The 18334-nt window shown below is 49.8% G+C and overlaps 2 protein-coding genes across 5 annotated transcripts; one reads left to right on the top strand and one right to left on the bottom strand.

Annotated features, from left to right (window-relative positions):
- The first annotated feature begins 2359 nt into the window (after positions 1 to 2359).
- Positions 2360 to 8291, top strand: VAMP1 (vesicle associated membrane protein 1). Of its 4 annotated transcripts, XM_069785942.1 has the most exons (6): positions 2360 to 2445; positions 3038 to 3167; positions 3993 to 4151; positions 4400 to 4451; positions 7594 to 7692; positions 7828 to 8291. In XM_069785942.1, coding segments are annotated over exons 1-6 (570 nt in total). In that variant the 5' UTR covers positions 2360 to 2443; the 3' UTR covers positions 7956 to 8291. The 4 variants fall into 4 exon arrangements, with proteins under 4 accessions (XP_069642043.1, XP_069642044.1, XP_069642046.1 ...); XM_069785943.1 differs by lacking the exons at positions 7594 to 7692; positions 7828 to 8291 and adding an exon at positions 5437 to 7195; XM_069785945.1 differs by lacking the exons at positions 7594 to 7692; positions 7828 to 8291 and adding an exon at positions 4996 to 7195.
- A 2571-nt stretch (positions 8292 to 10862) lies between these two features.
- Positions 10863 to 18331, bottom strand: SCNN1A (sodium channel epithelial 1 subunit alpha). The gene is made up of 13 exons (XM_069785941.1): positions 18141 to 18331; positions 17546 to 17919; positions 16875 to 17130; positions 15795 to 15982; positions 14905 to 15005; positions 14045 to 14208; positions 13601 to 13699; positions 13313 to 13430; positions 12980 to 13058; positions 12607 to 12664; positions 12424 to 12479; positions 11793 to 11868; positions 10863 to 11565 (listed from the first exon to the last, which is right to left on the bottom strand). Exons 1-13 carry the CDS (start codon positions 18156 to 18158, stop codon positions 11236 to 11238), a joined length of 1917 nt encoding a protein of 638 aa, XP_069642042.1. The 5' UTR covers positions 18159 to 18331; the 3' UTR covers positions 10863 to 11235.
- Between the last annotated feature and the right edge of the window lie 3 nt (positions 18332 to 18334).

The raw sequence follows: 18334 nt of genomic DNA, 5'->3' as shown, positions 1-18334 counted from the left end.
GTTGGGTTCCCAGTGCTTTCTGCAACCTTCACGGTGCGTTTCTGGCCCAGTCCCAAAGTCCTGCTGCCGCTCCAGGCCCGAGCTCCTCTGTGCAAGTTCTGCATGCTCAATCATTTCTGACACACTTCTCGCAGACGTCTGTTACAGTCTGCATCCCAGAACTTGACCTGAGAGTCCTCTATTTTTTGGCCAGGCTTCTAGCATCCTTTCGGTTGCTGTGAGCCCCAGGTCCTCGTGTCCTGCTTGACAATTTCAGTATGCTCCAGCTTAGATTTTTGCTCATAGCCAAATTTTCAAGTTAGTGCTAAGAGTGCCTGCTAATATGTCTTCCTGCTCACTGCTTGCCTCCTTGCCCTCCATTTATCTGTGATTAATATTAAACCGTGAACGATCCAAGCATTAGTTGAAATGCATCAAAATGTGTCTTAAGAACAGGATTTGTCTCTGTTTCACGCTGATGATGACATAACCCCGCACTAATGACACCTACTCACCAAGCGGCCTTTTCCTCCTAATTTACTCAGGATTTGCAAAAGTTGTTCAGGCACTTAACTGTTTCAAAAAACTCTAGCTTCTAGTTTTCTATAACTGTTACCAGTTCCTTTAGGGGAGAAGTTACAGTAAGTCAAAGACTGTTGTATACTTCAGAAAAATCTGTACGATGAGCAGGTATTTGCCTCTCTCTTCTCCTTTAGTTGTTAATTTGGCTGCTAGGTAATTGGGGAGTTACCTGCTGACTTGATGTATTTTGTTACACAGCAATGCTACTCCTGTCTTTTAAAAGTACTTGGTTGGAAGCGGCAGGGAATGGAAAGAACTCCTTTGAGGTCTAAGCCGTAGGAAGGTGAAGCCAAAGCCTCTGTTCAGGCAGCTGAAGTCCATGTTCTCAGAGCAGGGTGGCAGACCTGTGGGACTCTTTGCCAGAAGTTGTTCTGGCTTCAAGAAATGTCCACGGATCCAAGTGGAGACTGAGCAAGCACCTGGAAGAGAGCAGCTAGGGGTTATTACATATGTAAACCACAGGTGTAGTAAATCCTTAGCTGAAAGTATATCAGTGACTGGAAAAGCATCAGAGAAAAGCATCACGTAGCCTTTGTCGCCTCTCAGTCCTTAAGCACCGACTTGGCAAGGGCTCTGTGGACCGGTAGTTCCACAAGCTCCATCCTCCGTGATTCGCAATTGTTATTGGAACGGTCTTCGCGCTGCGGCGGGAAGGTCGCCAAGCTACAGAAGCTTCTTCTCAGCTTGTCTGAAGGCACAGCTTAAAAACCTTCAGTTCTGCTGAGGCTAGTGCTAGGCTGCTCCTTAACCCCCAGTAGTCCTATCTGCAAATCCCCTGGTTGTAGTCACAACCCTGTTTTAAGTTTTCACCTTCCTTGTAGCTGCAGTCTTTTGGCTCCCAGGCTATAATTTATAACCTATCTTGTGTATCTACTAATCTATCGGATCTGATGCTAAAAACTTTTATTAAATGGCCTGTATCACCTTATGAAAGGACAAGTTGTGAACCAGTTGCTCCTCACCCCACTCACCGCACCAAGCGCCGTATGGGGAGATTTCTTGTTCTGCTGTGCTCCTGCCTCCCTGTTTGTCCCAAATTGAAGAATCCTCCCTTCCGATCCAGCAGGCTTCTCAAAAAAAAATCTTTAGAGGGGGAAAAGAAACCAAATGCGTAGTAGCTGTTCTCGGGGCTTGGGCCGCGGCTGCTTCCTTGGCGTCCCTGTTGAGGCCGTGCGGTGGGGTGGAAGCTGGCCAGCGACGCCATCTCTTAATTGAGGGGACGGCGGCTTAACCGGAGCCAACGGGCTACGGAGGTGGGAGTTACGGAGCCGCTCCACGGCCCCCGCCTCTTCACGGCACCGCCGCGGGGCTGGCCTCGAACCGGGAAAACAACGGGGACGGGTCTCAGGCCCTGCGTGACCCCAACGGAGGGTGGCGGCGAGGGGGTTTTCCCTCAGGGCTGGTGCGGGCGGCGGGTCCGGTGGCCGCCCGGGCCCCATTTGGCGACCGGGAGAGGGGCCGTGGTAGCCCCGGGGGTGGCGGGAGGCGGACGCACCACCGGTCCCGCCGCAGGGGCGGGGTGCCGGGCGGGGGCGGGCTCTGCTCCCATTGGGCGACCCTGAGAGCCAGTCACGGGGTGGGGCGGGGTTTGTCCCGTGGAAAGTCGGGAGCGAGGGAGGAGGCGGGGCTCGGCTAAACGGCCGTCTATCACAGTGCGCCTCGCTCCGGCAGGGCGGCGGAGCGTTGATTGGCTGCCGAGAAATCCAAAGGGGGCGCTGATTCGCTGTTCCTTCCTGCGGCCGCTTGTGAGTGGCTGTTGGCTCTAGGGGCGGGGCCTCGCCGCCTATAAGTACGGGAACCCTGCCGCTGGCGCTTTTAGTTGGTGGGGTGTGGAGCTCGGTGTTGCGGCGCGTCCGTGGGGGGGTCCCGGTCCGGTTCCGTGATGTGAGTGTCCGTCCGGCCGTGGCTTTGGGGGGCTGGGGGGGGTGTGTGTGTGGGTGGAACGGGAGGGAACAGGCCCATAGTAGACGACTCCCGCGTCCTGGCCGGTGAGGTCCGAGTGGCGCATTGCCGCTGTCAACTTGGCCGGCGGCCACCGCTGCGCCCAGCCGTCCGGGGGCTGCCGTGTCCCCGTCCCCGGGGTGCCCCCCCCACCCCGCGCTGTGTCTCCCCGTCAGCGTGACCCTCGTCCCGGTCCTTGTGGCACGCTGCGGGTCCCCCTCCCGGTCTCCCTTCCCGGCTCCCGGGAGGCTGCAGCGCCGGGCACACCCCACCCCACCCCCCCCCCCCCCCGGGGCTGGCCTTCCCCCGCTGCCCTCCTGGGTCTGCTATTGCTCCGGGCTCTCCCCTCAGCTCGTCCCCTCCTTGTCCGGTGTGTGGGGGTGTCTAGAAAGGGTGCAGGCCATCGGGGCAGCAGCCAGCACTGCCCCAGCCCTGGGGGTACTGGGGTCCAGGTGGATTTTTGGGGAGAGTGTGCGTGTGGGGGTCCTTTCTCTTGAGTGTCTGGGTTTTTCTCTTTACTCATCTCTTTCCTTAGGTCTGATGCAGCTCAGCAACCTGCTCCCGAGGCCCCCGAAGGGGGAGCCCCTGGTGGGGCCCCCCCTGGACAAGCCACCAATGTGAGCAGTAACCGTCGGCTGCAGCAGACGCAGGCCCAAATGAAGGAGGTTGGTAACCCTGCCAGCCGCGCTGGCTTCCCGTAGGCTGCCTGCGCTCTTTTTTTCCTACCGCTCTGCAGCAGCGATGTTCTTGACAGGCGTCTGTTGCTGAGGGGGTGGATGCTCTTGTCATGCCAATGCCAGAAACGCATTCATACTCAAAAGGTGATGGCAGATCTATAAAGAGGCTGGAGGAGAGATTGCTTTATGTTTAAAAGCTGCTTAATTCCAGATAGGATTTCTAAGGAGTGGGCCTGTTAGATTTTTGGTACCTCCTAGCGTGCATCTGTTATGGAAATAAAGCTATACAGCATCCAGAACAACTGGATCTTAATCCCTGCCTGCTGCTTCAAGGGAACAGTCTGTGTGCAGACTCAGTGTGTGATGTGGGGGGAACCTTGTCTGACTTTCCAGGGTCAGTGTCTGTGGTGTGGCTGCTGACATGCAGTAACGCCTTTATGCCTCACTGGGGCAGCAACATGTAGCTCTAACTTATTTTTGCAGTTACTGGGGAGTGAGCATATGATTACTCTCATGAAGGGAGTGAATTAGACTTGCTGGATTTGAGAGCTTTTAAAGATGGGTGATGAGAATGTGGGGCCAAGGACCTGGTTTAAGTGTAGTTGAACTGATACTTTAACACGGGGTCTAGGATTTTTTCCCCCACTTCAAAGTAGGCAATGACTTGAAAACTGTTTCTTATCCTGACCCTTTTTCCTTGTTTAGAGCTTTCATTTGTTAGTATCTCAGTGTTAGTTATTGGCCAAGTTACTCCTCTTACTTTTTCAACTCTCTTTACCAATACAACTGCTGCTACTATTCTTCCTTCTGCAGGTGGTTGATATAATGTGTGTAAATGTAGACAAGGTGCTGCAACGAGACGAGAAACTGTCAGAGCTAGATGACCGTGCAGATGCCCTTCAGGCCGGTGCCTCACAATTTGAAAGTAGCGCAGCAAAACTCAAAAGGAAGTACTGGTGGAAGAACTGCAAGGTGAGTTTCCTAGTGCCCTGACCTCCTTCATCAGAAGGAAATTGGGCTGGTCCTCTCCTGCAGGGCTTTGAGAGGATAGTTGGGGCTTAATAATGATTTCAAATGCTTAGGATTCTTTTACTGTGGAAAGACTTTGAGGCCTTGGCTGTCCTACCTTCAGGGTCTGGCTGATGTTCCCTGGGTGTCAGGGAATATGTGAACTTGTCAATCTGTTCTGAGTATTGTTCTTTGCCAATCTCTCTCTCCAGATGATGATCATGATGGGAGTGATTGGTGCCATTGTGGTGGCGGTGATTGTAAGTAAGTACCAAAAAGCCCGGGATCAAGGGTGGAGAAGCACCAACTCTCCAGTACTTTAAACTTTTTGGTTTGAGATCTGGAGGGTCTTGATTGCATAAGTGTTAACTTCAGTCCTTGGGGAAGGGAGGAGGGCGTGCTGGAACTCCCACGCTTATTTTGGAAATGGTATGCTTTACATAGTAGCAGAAGGAATTGGGGGTGGCCATCATTGTAGAGATGGGCAATTCTCTCTGCCAGGTCAGGTAAACATGTAAGTATGAGGGGCATTTGCCCTGGAGTGGGTGGGTTGGCAAGTCCCTTCCCTGGTGGGGGATTTGGAGGTCTTGGGGGGCACCTTTGGTGTAACTTGCCCTTTTGTTCTTTCCTTTTTTTCCCCTATTGCTTTGTCTCCAGTCTACTTTTTTACTTGAATGTAGCTCCTTCAGTCTGCAACCTACTGTCCCCTGTCACCTTGCCTGTCTCTTCTTGCCCCTGAATCTTTCCTTCCCTTCCACCTAGCTTCTTCATTGATTTCTTTATTGGTTTTGATTTGTCTTCTGTATAGGACTCTGAAGCACTCTACTGAACATGGTTAAACTCTTCAACAGCTGCTGCAGCTTTAGGGAGGGTTATCTGAGTTTTGAGGAAAGGGAAGTAGAGGAGGAGTGGGTAGCTCTTGCTGCTGCTCTTCTGCAGGGAATTTATGTGGTTTATTTTTGGGTGTGAGCTTCTCAAATAGTGCCTGTATGGACTCTAGCAAAATAAGAATGCCTTAATGCAGTGCCTTTGGGGATGAAGGACTTCTGCATGTGAGATTCTTTAGTGTTCTGCCTAGAAAGAGTGGCAGCATGACTTAAGCTTTTCAGTGAGCTTCTGAAATAAAGGCTAGTTTGTGCTGGTCAGTGACTGTGAGCCATCTGACTGAGCTAGATGTAGTGATATAGATTTCTCTAGCCATGGGGAGATGAGCACTTAAATGATTTATTCTGCCTGTCCTTATTTTCAGATGACTTGCTGTTTGAACGTGGCCATTTCAGTTATTATAAAGGAGAACCTATGTGATTACCTCAGTCAAGTGCAACAGACTAAACACACTTAAGTGAAAGGAGGGGTTTTTTTACTATCTAAAAGGCACATGTGGGAGTAAAATCTCCTGCCAGAAGGAACAAAGGAACAACAGTAAGGAGTCTGGTGGGGGGTGTCAGATATTCCTTTCGTCTATGCAGACACAAGCCAGGACCCTGTGGCTTTCTACTGTCTTGTAGCTTTCTGGAAGACTTTGGGGTAGTGGCAGAATGGGAATGGGTGTTTTGCTTTTGTGTTACTGGGTTGAATGTCGAAGGAAATCCACTACATAGTTGGAGATGTGAAGGAGACTGGAGGTATTCCTGATGAGACTGAATGAGCCACACAGCTTTCTGATTAAGAATACCTGTTCTGTTTGTGCTGCCACAAAGCCTGAACTTTCAGCGGGAGTTAGAAAATACTTGGAATGGCTAGCTAGGGGATTCAAAGGAAAATGCTGCTCTTGGCATGGGTATTGCAAAGTGACATCAGATGTCCCAGTCTGGCAGCTTAGATCTCTAGAGATCTTGCCTATCAAACTGAAATCTTCCTACTTGCCATGGGTTCTCTTGAATTTAGATCCAAGGTGGTCTCCGCTGGAAGTAAACTTGCAGTGTGGAATGCTGTGGCTTTCTGTAAGCAATTCCCTTGTTCTCCTCCATGAAAAATAACAAGAGCTGTGAATTGCTTGAATGTGTTGTCAAACCTGGGGTTAAGTGAGCTGCCCTGTTCCTGAGTTTCTGCAGTCTGACTGCAGAACGTTTGTTTAGTGGTTTTTGTTGTTGGGTTTTTTTGGGTGATTTTTGTTCTTTTGTTTGTTTTCTTTTTCACAAGCTGAGCTGTAGCCTGTCATCTAGAGTGGGAAGAGGGAACTCCTTTAGTTTAGGAAGCTCTGCCTCAGTTCTAGAATACACTGGCATCTGCCTAGGCTTAAGGGGATATGGGGAGGCAGGGGAGAACATCACTGGAGTTCCCAGATGGGAGTGAAGTAGCAAAGATGGGAAGGGCAGATGCTTTTGGTTTCACTGGGTGTGCTGGGGAAGCCCCTTTCCTCCTCACTGGGCATCTGGGAAGGGACTAGGTTTTGCATGCTCACTTCCATGCCCCAGCATTTCATTTGCACTGAGTTCATCTCCCTGCAATTCCATCCCTCTCCACCTTGGGTGAGGGCAGAGGTGAAGATCTGGAGTGAAGCAGCCCTCGTCCCCTGAGCACTTCCCTAATTCCCTGTGGAACAGATGTGATGGACGGTCAGAAGTGCATCTACTGAAGAGGAGCCAGGGCCTGCTTGTACTACTTACTGCTGTCATTTTAGGGGGTGGGCATACAAGCTTGAGGCCCACAGACCAGCAATTCTCTTGAACTCTTCTAAACAAGCCTTTGGTGCCACATTCTTCCTGTTCCTTTGGGGGCTGAGGTCCCCCTAGGCTCTCTCTTCCATTTCTTTCTCTTAAATGTTGTATGTTGCCTCTTCTGCTCCCTTTCCCCTCCCTTGTGTCTCTATGCATGGGCAAAGAAAAAAATCACCAAGGCCCTCTGAGTAAAAGCAAGGGACTCTGCTGTTCACAGCATTACAGCCACTCACGCACGTGCAGTTTATTTCCTTCCTCTATAAACACAACTGTAATCTCCTCTGGCATGTTATACTAATCAGCTCATGTACTGTTAATGGTCTCTAAGAAACACAATTTGCCACCTTACTGAGTCTGTCTGGTCTGTCAGTGGGTGGGGAGGGGTTGGGATACCAAACTGGTTTTGGAACATCTCTTTTTTTTTGTCACTTTCATACTATACACACACCTGAAGTTCTGGCCCTCAAAGCAGTGGCTGGCTTTCCATTAAAATGATGGTAGTTCCAGTTGTACTGGAACCGTGTGCTGGACTGACTCTGGTAAGTCTGTAACACGAAGTATGAACCAGCAGCTGTGGAAGAGGCTGCCCAAGCGAACTCTTACTTCCAGCCACCAAATGTCTACCTGCTGTGTAATGCATGAGGAGGTAGTCCCCTGCATCGGATGGTGTGTTACTGGTAGCTCTAGTTCCTCAGGCTGTGATGCCTTTGGGTTTCAATAACCTATCCTAGGATCCTTAAACCCAGAAAGCAATTCTCCATTGGTGTTGGGACATACGTTCAGGATCCAGATGAAGACCTCCAAGAGTAGCTCACAGCATATCTTGGAGCATGGCTGGAATAAAGGTAAGTGGCCCCTTGTTTTGCTTCACTGTACACTTGAAACTCATTAAAAAGAAATGACAGAGCTTTGTCCAGTGTGGACTTATTTTAAAATGAGGTACTTGTGGCCTTATTTGCCCCTGCTGTTCCAAACTTCAGGTTGTAAAGCAGTACTCCCTGTGGCTTGTGGTTCCCTTACGATCAATCTTTGTCCGGTCTTAAACATCAAAATCATGGCAGAACAATGTATGGTCAGTGGTGGATTTGGAGTGGTGCAGCCAGGCTAATTCTTTGAAAGATGAAAGCCTTCCTGGGAAAGGAGGTTGTCTGGACTGGCTGGTGGATTAAAGCAGCACATACGGTCTAAACTTCAGCACAGATCAGGCCTGCACAACCTGAATGAACCAGTCATGCTACAATTCCTGCCAAGTTGTGTGTTGTCTTCCTATTAGTTCCCAGCTTTGTTCATGTAGGGGGATAGGAAAAACTTTTTCTTGGAATGGATGTGTTTCCAGACTGTTGACTACACAGTCTCCCAGGTCCCTAGCCAAACCTAGGGACTTGAATGCTCACTTTCAAAAGCTGGCCAGCTGCTCTGGAGCACAGAACTGGGGCTGAAGATGCTGCTGAAAGTTGCCCCAGGATTGTCCCCAACTTGCCTTCTCCCTGCATGACAGATGCTCACAGTCCAAAAAGACACAACTTGCTTTTCTTCAGTGTCCTGTGACCTACAGTTGCTCCTTGCATGTTTTCCATGTCGTCCAAATAACTGTGCTATGCCTCTAACATACCTATGACCACAGAGCATTTATATCCCCTCAGCTTTCTCCTTCTCCCCAGCTTAGACCTTTAATTTGCCTTTTGCTGACCTACAAATCACTCTAAATGCACACTTCCTTCCCTTTTCTCTAATATTTCACATTGTCAGTGAAATACTCCATTTTCTGCACTCTCTCTCCAGCACTGCTGGACTCGCCTCTTGTTTTCAGCCAGACCAAGCTCACTATACATCTGTTGAGCTGATAATTTGCGGTCTTGTCAGCCTACAAGAAGTGTAGGGATGTTCCTGGGAGGATCACCTGATTTCTCCCAAGATGGTGATTTTTGCCCTGATCCTCAGGACAGGGAGGGCTAATCTATTTATCGGCTTGTATAACAGCTTTGTGTTTGTGCAGGCTTTTAACTCTGGATTTACAGCTACCCAGAATGGGGCCATTACTTTTGAGTTCATCAGTCAAAGCTAATTTTTTTTGCATTTTAACACTTTTACAGAAGAGAGAGATAATATGGTGCAAGCTTCCCCTAGGGAATACATCACCACCTTCTACAGCTATATTTCTTTATGATGGTGAAGAGAATTTAATGTTTCAAGTAGTTATGCATCTGATTAATCTTCCTTTAATTACCCACTTAACTACGTGTGATGCAGTGGGTCACATCAATTTTATGGTTATCACAAGGTTCCATGTGATGTGAGGAATCGTGTCTTACTCTTTGGATATTCAGGAAAGATCATGCTCACCATATGAATCATCGTACGTTTATGATATACAGAGACTGTTTTAGAAGTTGCACCTGCTCGCTCTTCTTTCTTGATTTGGAGGTGATTTTGTGAAGCAAACACCTTTGTGTCCAGTGTCATGTTTTTACTTCACTTAAAATCTCCCATAAACACAGAAAGTGGATTTTTTTTTTTTCTTGTTTGTAGCAGTCCTGATTTTTTCCACTGGGAGCCTCCCGGGGGAATACATGTTCCCACAGCTCTAAGTGCCTGTGGTTGCAGGGCTTTCCTTCCTGCTGGGCTGCTCCCCTTGCTGAAGTACACCCCCTGAATCACTCCCTCCTATTCCCAGCAGAGAGACATCATCTTCACTTTCAAACAAGGGTCCTCAGCTGAGCACTGGGGTAAAGTTTGAAAAACCATGAATATTTGTGTAATAAAGAATACAGCGTTCACGTCTATGAGGAGGAAGAAAATCACTGTCTGCTGGGAAGTGAAAAGTGCATTTAGGTAATTGAGGCAAAAGCAGTACAACAAGCATGTGTTTAGCATCTCAAAGGGAAGAATTGGGCAACAGTTTATATACTGCAGTAAAATCCTCCATCTTCCCAAGGGCAGTGCATCTACCTTAATTTTTAAAATATTTGAAGTTTTTCTTTTGTTATGATTAACTAGTTTTTAAATTCAGAAGAGGTTGTTTGCAGTGTGATTGGGTACATAGTACCACAGCTATTTGCCTAAATGATACGCTTAAATTCCGGTATCTGTGTTTGTGTCCGTTCAAGTGGATAATCCTGTTTGTTAAGGACATCACCCTTGCTCTCTTGATACCCCATAAAGTGCTGTGTAAATACCATTGCAGCAGAGGTCTGAGTATTTGTAAAAAATAGTATGGCAAGCTTACTGCAAGAAATAAGATGTGTGCTTTCACGCAAAGACCCCCAAATTCCATTGGTTCCTGGGAAGAGGACCATCTTTGTCCTGGCCTTGATTGCCTATGTGGTCCATTCCAACAGGCTGAAGCTTTCCCTGAAAGGATCTTAGATTAAAGCCTGCAGCACTTTTGTGCTTCACAATCCTCAGCAGAGCCTCTGTGGGTGAGCCAGAGAAGAGTGGAGCAGAGCAGGCACTGCGTGACCTGTGCTATTCTGATCCTCTTTCCTGCCATGAGATCCTGCAAGAGATACTGTTTGGGATGTTTTTGAGGGTGTGCATAGCCACTTAGTTTCCATAGCTCCTATGTAGAGATCAGTTTATCCCCAACGCTCTAGCAAACAGTCAAATGGCTGAACGTACATGTGTACAGTATATCACAAGGAAGGAGACTGCTGTACAGCTAAGATCTATCAGTGCCACATAGGCAGCTTGAAAAGGGAGACCTCATTCTGCCAGGGGTGTTTTGTCCTGACCTGAGAGTGGCAGCAAGCATCGATCACCTCCCCGGTGTATTGTGTGTAATATAGATTGAGATTATGTCAGTGGCTGTAATCTCTCAGGGCTATACAAGTAGCCTCTCCTCAGGGAGAAGAGAGGGTGGGTGGCTTGGTCTTGGGATCAGAGCTGGACATTAAGAACTAGGAAAGGAGCAACCAGTTTCCAACCTTAAGGAAAGCTTAACAAAGCTCAGCCTGTTGAGAGACTTGTACCCCAGAGACTACATTCCTGTACCTTGTTGTACCACAGAGGAGGCCAGTCACGCCTGCCAAACCTCTTTAATTAACAACAGACCAGAATTGTGGCAGCATCCTTGTTGCAGGGACAAGAAAGCATGCATGCACCTGTAGGTGTGCACATGCAAGGAGCGTAAGGAAACCAAGTGGACATCTCCCCCATACATATACTAGATCAAGTCTCATGCCTGGGGATCCCCAGAGCAATAATATTTTATGAGACTGAAGAATTCACCTACAGTAGTGAAAGCAATGAACCCAGGCCAACCACAGTGCAGTCTTCTGCTATGGTCCAGGTAGAGCACCCCAGAAAGAAGGAAATGCAGGTCCCACAGACAAAGTGTGCAGCCTCTGCTCCAACTGCCATCCATCCGAACTGTGGAATAAGCCACTGCCTCACTCGCGTCCCACCTCACCATCCCTGCTCGGCCCACGCGGTTCCAGGCTGTTGTAGGATGGCAGCATGGTCACTACAGCCTCAACGGTGAAGCGGTGTGGAGCACTGAGACCTGGTGCCTCGTCTTGGAAAGCAGTGTTATCGTGACTGTTTGGAGGAGGTTGTGGTGGAGAGAGATGCTGCCGCCGAGAACGGAACCAGCGTAAGGCCAAGATAAAGGTGATGGCGATGAAATCCAGGATCAGCTCTGCCAGCTCCATCACAGACAGGACAGAGGATCCGAACCAGAGACTCCACTGGTTCCCAAGCTGGGACAGCAGAGTCACTACCTGCAAGAGATGGAGAAAGGGCAGTGAGGACAGCCCTCGTTTGAGCCTTTTGCTTCCCTGCCTGCTCCCACTAGCAGTGCCCCCGCAGTGCTGGAGAATTTTTCCCACCCTGCCACAGGAAAAGAGACTCAATATCCAGCAATGCTGCTGGAACAAATGTCGGCCAATATGAAGGGACATCGTGGGGGAATGGGTGAGTAGAGAGGACGTGGCAGTAAAGTATGTACCGTGAAGGCAGGAGACTCCCCATTGGTCTTGTAGTTCCACTCCTCAAAAAAGATATTCACTTTGGCAACTCCGTTCCTGTAAATGAAAGATGGGGCTCAGCAATCCCAAATCTGCAATCCCTGCATTTCTTCACCAAGTGTAATTGTCTTCTCTGTCCCCTTCTGCCCTCCTGTCCTCCCACATATACCAGCCAGAGGCTTTTCCCCATCTCTGCTGTTCCATCATTCTCCACTAAATACAGTCTTTGGTACTCACAGTGCACTTCTGAGACTGCACTGTGAAACCCAATGTTTGTGGCATCTTACATTGGCTAAGTACAAGCTCCTGCATGACTCTCCTTCCCACTCTTCCATCAGCCCTTACCATGACTCCAGACCACACAGCAGCTGCCTGGGGCTTACTATTTTCATACTAGCATGTGACCCTTTTCAGATTCTTCACTTGGATTCCCAGTCCTTGTTGAAGTCTCAGTTTATCTCTACTGTGACTCAAATCCACTGGCCTTGTCCATGGGTCCCATGCCTAATCTCTTCCCATCTGTGATTTAATCTTGACTCTGACCACCCCAACACACACACGCCACTCGGATGGTTTCTGGTTTGGATGCAACTTCTGCTGAGGGGCTCTCACCTCTTCGATGTGATATTGTATTTGTTCTGTTGTGAAAGCATGTAAAAAACCCAGTCCTGAAATGAAAGTGCAATAAATTGCATTACATGATCGCAGTCACCTCCTGTAGGTTTAGTACCAGTTGAGGAAGGACTAAATGGGAGGTGAGAGCAGCGCTAGGGAGCCAGGATACCCTCTCCTTACCTCTGAGATAGCAGAAGGCCAACGGGAGTATCCAGCTGACAGCTGGTATTCTGTCATTCTGGAAGACAAGAGGCCGTGTTAGCTGTTGAAGCTGTAGGAGCCACAAGGCCAGGTCTCTCAATCCCCAGGCACACCTGGAAACTCCCTCCCATGCTGAAGTTCTGCCCACTTCCCACTGAGCTTCTGCACAGTCCTTGGGAGCTCACCCCCAAGCTGACACTGATGCTCCTCAGCCATTTCGGCTTCCTGATGGGAGAAACATCATTTCAGGTTGCAGCTCAGCTATTGACTCAAGCATTTGCCCTGGTCAGCGAATGCTTTCCAACACCTCTAGGAATAAAGAGTTTCCAGTCTGCCTGACAATCAAACTTACTTGCAAGGTTTCCGACATTTGTGGAAACAGCCCAGCACGTCAGCTTTGAATTCAGCCAGGAGTTTGTAATAGCAGTAGCCTGAGCAGCAGAGAAAGTAAATCCAGGTAAGCTCACAGTATCTGTATACAAAGGGTGACGGGCGACAGCAAGGGGAATCCAGGGGAGATTTTCTTCCACAAGCTCAGAGGGACTAGCCATCCAAGACAAGAGTGTCTTTTGGATGTCCCACACCAGGAAGGTCACTGAAGACAATGAGGAGATGTAATGGGACATGAGGTGGACCAAACAGGTTGAGGTGGGCATGAGCTTTACTATTCCTCCTGTCCACTTACCCCAGGCTACGTGCTTTGTGTAGTCACAGTACTCTGCTCCAGCGGGTAAGGGATAGAAGTAATATGCACAGCCACAGTGCTCTACCATGTTGAGCTGAAAGCAGGAGCGAATGCAGACCTGGGAGGCATATGAGGTGGAAAAGGCTGAACAAGGGAACCAAACCCACTGCAGCCTGTATCACATCATACTATTAACAGAGCCCACGGACAAGCGTGGCTGTTAGGGGACTGAAGCGTTTCAGGAAAGTAGGGACACAAGCTGGCACAGGACCAGTGATAATGAGTTACCTGTTCGGTGTAGCGGGATGAGTACAGATTTTGCACTGGCACATCACTGCCATCCTCTGTGCAATCACTGTAACTGCCCCCAAGACGCACAGTCATCTCCTAGAATATTGAACAGTCATTACTCAGAACGACTGGTTCTTTGCTGTTCTCTTTCTACGCTTCCCAGCCACAGGCTGCTTGTCCATCAGTATCTGCTTTTTATGCTCTCCTCAGGATGCCAGGTCCCCCTGCTTTCCTCCATTTCATTGTTCACTGATAAATTGCAGCCAAATGCTTCTCGTCTAGTCCAGTAAGCTGCTCTTCTTCCCCTCCCTCCACTCCATGTGATTAATCCCCTCCCTTAAATACACACTGGGCCCATGACAACCCATCTGTATCTATCCACCAAGTTAAAGCTCCCCCATAACCTCACGTCCACAGCTCTTACCCCTGCTGCTTCCTCACCTTTCTCATGCTGATGGAGGTCTCGATACCCGGACGCACGTTGAAACCCCCATCATCCATGAAGGCTGGCTCATTCTGATCGTGGACCATGACCCTGGCTCCCGTCACCGTGGACAACAAAGGGATGAAATCATTCTGTTCGGTGCGCACCACCAGAGAGAGACCTGAGGAAATGTCAAGAGAGCAAGGGGGGTCACGGCCGGCCGTCGTGCGGGAGAGGAGAGAGAGCAGAATGGTTAGAAGTAAGTCCGTAAGAGATGAAGGACGAGAAACATCAACCAGGGCTGCACCAAAGCTGGGAAGCAGTGGAGGGTGGCTGGAGAGAGACCAGAGCCAAAGCTGGAGGCTCCAGGAGAGGCCAGAGAAAACTGGATTTCTTCACTGGGGCTTAGCAAAAGCCGAACTGGGAATTGAGAGAGATTTCATGGAAAGACTCGGAGCCAGATGGAAGAAAAGCCTGAACTTTGGATGTAGAGAGGTTTCAGGGGGTTTGGGAACACAAACAGGTCAGTGGCTGGAAACAGGAAAATGGGGAAGGAGAAGGTGAAGACCAGGGTCTCTGGAGCACAGCACTACACCTCAACAGGGGACTTCAGGAAGGGCCAGCACGGGTCCAGAGGGAGCAATGAACATAAGGATCAGGCACTGATGGGAGAGAGAGAGTTCAATGGGGCAGCAGCGAGGGACAGCCATGTCCATGAGACAGCCAGCTCCACATGGGTGAAAACAGAGCTTGGGCGAGACAGAGCAGGGCTGCAGCCTGCCACCACCAGCGTTAAGCACAGCAGGATGATGCCTGTAACTCCTGGGGAAAGCAGAGCTGAGCTGTTCTTACTCACCAATGAGTGCCTCTCACCCACCATTATTGATCCCAGGCAGCGAGGATGTCCACAGGCTGCTGCTGTTGTCATTAAAAGTATAGCAGTTCCCGTACAAGGGATGGTGGAAGTGGGTGTAATTCCTGAGAGGGGAACAGAAACATTCACACAGGGTGAGAAGGACTGTGAGACCAAGGGGAAGGGCTTTCTGAAAGGAACAACTCTGTTTTCCACCTGCAGGGAGAGGGGCTTACAGCAGATGGGCAGTATTTGTTATGTAAACTTGCCTGAACAGGGAAAAGCAATTAAAATGTGCTGTAAAAAATATCCTGGACCCGGACAGGTTTTTCATACTGCTAACCCTTGAAAGCCCAAATGGGTTTTAGCAGTACTAGCAATTACTGTATTATCTTCCTAATATTGACAAAACTCTCAGCTCTTCCTACCCCTCCTCCTCCCATGCTGATGGGGTTTCATTCCAGTACGTCTTTGGGGCTTTTTGACCAATGATGGCAGCAGAGAAGTGGGATATTTTTTTACTGTCTTTTTGTAACAACTCTCTCTTCTCCTTTTGTACATGGGCTGATATGTACCAGTTTACCACTGTAGAGAGTAGAATAAAGAGACCTCTACACTGTACATCTGTACCCACTCCGGGGTTTGTACCAGTATTACTATTTCATTTGTGTGAAACCCAGGAAAAGGCAAAACCATCCTCCAAGGTCGTTTCAGGTCACAGAAACTGTGACCCTGCTGAGCACAACCCACAGGAAAGACTCAAGAAACATCATTTGAGACAACAAGAACTGAACGAGGCACGATCCCACCTTGGGAAAGAGGTTCTCTAATGTGGGTTTCTTGATTCCCCTTGGACCCAGGCACAAAATAGGGGTGTTTTCAGGAAGATTTGGTGGGCTCTTTCCACCACTTACGCCTTGTCACATGTTGCTTCATTGAAGCGGCAAGCGTAGATGAAATTCTCAAAGTCAGACTCATCCAGGGCTTTTGCATCAGGCATCTGAGCCAGGATATTGATATAGTGAAAGCTGTACCATTCCCGCACGGCATCCACCCCTGAGGAGTACGCCTGATGGAAACAGTCCTTGTTGTTTTCACTGCACTGTTAAGAAGAGAAGGAGAAAACCAGCCGTGTCACAGAAGTCTTGTCCAGGAGGCAAGGCTGTGCCTGTGCATTAGCTGTGCTCCCTCAGCACGGGCAGGAGATGAACCCGAGGGAGTGGAAGAGCTCCGCTGGGCTCCTGCGCTCGACTAAAAATTGATCAGCAGGATGGGGAAAAGCAAACCCAGGGCAGCTCCTCGGTGGAAGGGAAACACCAGGTGAATGAGCACAGCTAAGTAAAAGCCAGGAGGCAGCAAGTCACAGTGAGGTGTGCAGGGTGATCTGCTGCACATAAATTCTATGTGGTGGTATAAAACCAGAAACTTTAAATTCCTGTGTGGGGAGCCCTTCCTTCAGGGTGTGTCCTGTAAGACGTTTGTGATCCTGTGGGAACTCCAGTTAACTGGCAAGCGATTAGCTTCAGTCCTTCAGCACCTTTTTAAATGCAAACACAGATACCCTAGGGCAAAGAAGCTGCTACCTAGGAGCAAATGCGACCGTGACCACATTTCACATGGCCCACTGCCATCCAATACTTTCCCCTTTGCTATTATTGGGCAAAACTGCAGCAGCTGATGTTAATAAATGGCTCTCCAAAGGCAACTGCAAGGCTGATGTAGCCTTCAGGAAGGACAAGGTTTCCCTACTCTACCTAGGAAAAGACAGGCAGTGACATGGACAAGTCTGTGGCCCACGTGGACAGGGACAGGACTTGGGGTGCGGGATTGCATTGGGCAAAGGATTCAGCTCTACCTTTATCTGTCATTAACAAAAGCCAGTGCAGATTAATCAGACTTCTACGTAGGGAAAGGCATGGCCAAGGGTCTAACAAGACAGAAATAGCTTGGCAGAGACCAGAGCCTGTAGGACACAGGATATCTAGGGATCTCACCAGAACAAAGCCAATTTTCCAGTCGTTCTTGTCCACTGAGGGACTGTTCTCTGGCAAGTTGACTAAGTTATCCCGCTTCTGCCTTCGCAGCGGATGGCGCTGGACATGATGGAGCAGGCTCCTTGAGCTACGCTTTCGCGTGGACAGTGTGGACCAGTCGCTTCGTGCCAGAGACATGTTGTAGTCATAAAGGTCTAGCAGTGTCTGATGCGTGATTTGGTCCAGCTCATCCAGCTTCTTCCGGATGGCACTGTATCTATACGGGGAGGAGAGACGAGCCTGCAGGTTTAGGGCTGGATGCACATAAACACCTCTGAATAAGACATGCAGCAAAGTTTGCTGGGGTGATTCAGAACATTCCTGCTGCCAGCTGCAAATCCAGCCCCTTGCCCGAGGCTACCATCCTTGTAGGAGAGAAGTAAACGCATCTGCTTTTGCCCTGCGGCAGTTTACAATGCAGCCTGCTAACACACCACCAAGCAGAGCTGCCTAAAATAACGTGCCTTACTGTGAATGCCCTGCAGCAGCAAAGGCCTGTGAAAAGTGTCCTTTCCACCGGCACAGCTACAGAAGGGGACGGTCAAGGACCATGAGGAGAACAAGAGTACCTGCTTTTATCCTACACCTGCAAAAGTCAAGGCAGTCGACAGCTCTGGGAGTCTATTTCTTACCTGTATGGATTGAGGGTGCACAGTGTCACGGCTGGGAAAGTCAGCCTGTCGGAGTTAAGGTTAAGGTTGAGGTTGACAGGGTAGCTGAAGTACTCCCTGTAGAGGATCCCAAACTGCCAGTACATTAAGCCGAAGGTGAGAAAGAAGAGAACGGACCAGAAGGCTGTCTTCATCTTATTCTTTTTGGAGCACACCAGGCGGATAGCCCCGTGGATGGTTGTGTTGCTGCAGAAGAACTGGAACAGCTCCTGGTAGGAACCGTAGAACTCGATGAGACCCTCCCGTTCCTCTTCTTTCTGCCGGTGCTCCTCTTCTTGCTTACACTGCCTCGTTTTCTCCCCTTCTGGCATCTTCCCCGTCTTCACAGACCCACCCTACGGCACAAACCCCGAATTAGGGGGTAGCCCCGGTGACACAAACCGGCTCTGCGTCACCCTCTTCCCAAAACCTCCGGGCTTTCACCCCCTCCTCCCCAACCGTCCACGCACAAGCTCCCACCACCCCAGCGCTCTCCTCCCACGGGTGACAAGGCGGGGAGGGGGACACACAGATCCGATCCCCCCCGCCGGGACCCCCCTCGCCCCCAGGGACTAACGCGAGGTGCCGTGCCCATGGCGGGTGGCGGCTGCCGGGACCGGGATCGGAGCCGGTGTGTGCTTTCCCCGAGCGCTGCCGGCTCTCCCACAGCCTTCCCGGCTGGGCTGGGACCGGTTCCTTTCCAGTTGGAGCCAGCAGCCCGCCCGGCTCCTGCCCTGCCAGCCTCTCCCCGCCCGCCCCTCCTTCCTTCCT

This window comes from Haliaeetus albicilla, chromosome 6 (genome assembly GCF_947461875.1).
Source record: "Haliaeetus albicilla chromosome 6, bHalAlb1.1, whole genome shotgun sequence".
NCBI classification, from domain to species: Eukaryota; Metazoa; Chordata; class Aves; order Accipitriformes; family Accipitridae; genus Haliaeetus; species Haliaeetus albicilla.
Note: the sequence above shows the minus strand (reverse complement) of the source record. Positions and strands in the feature narration are given on the sequence as shown.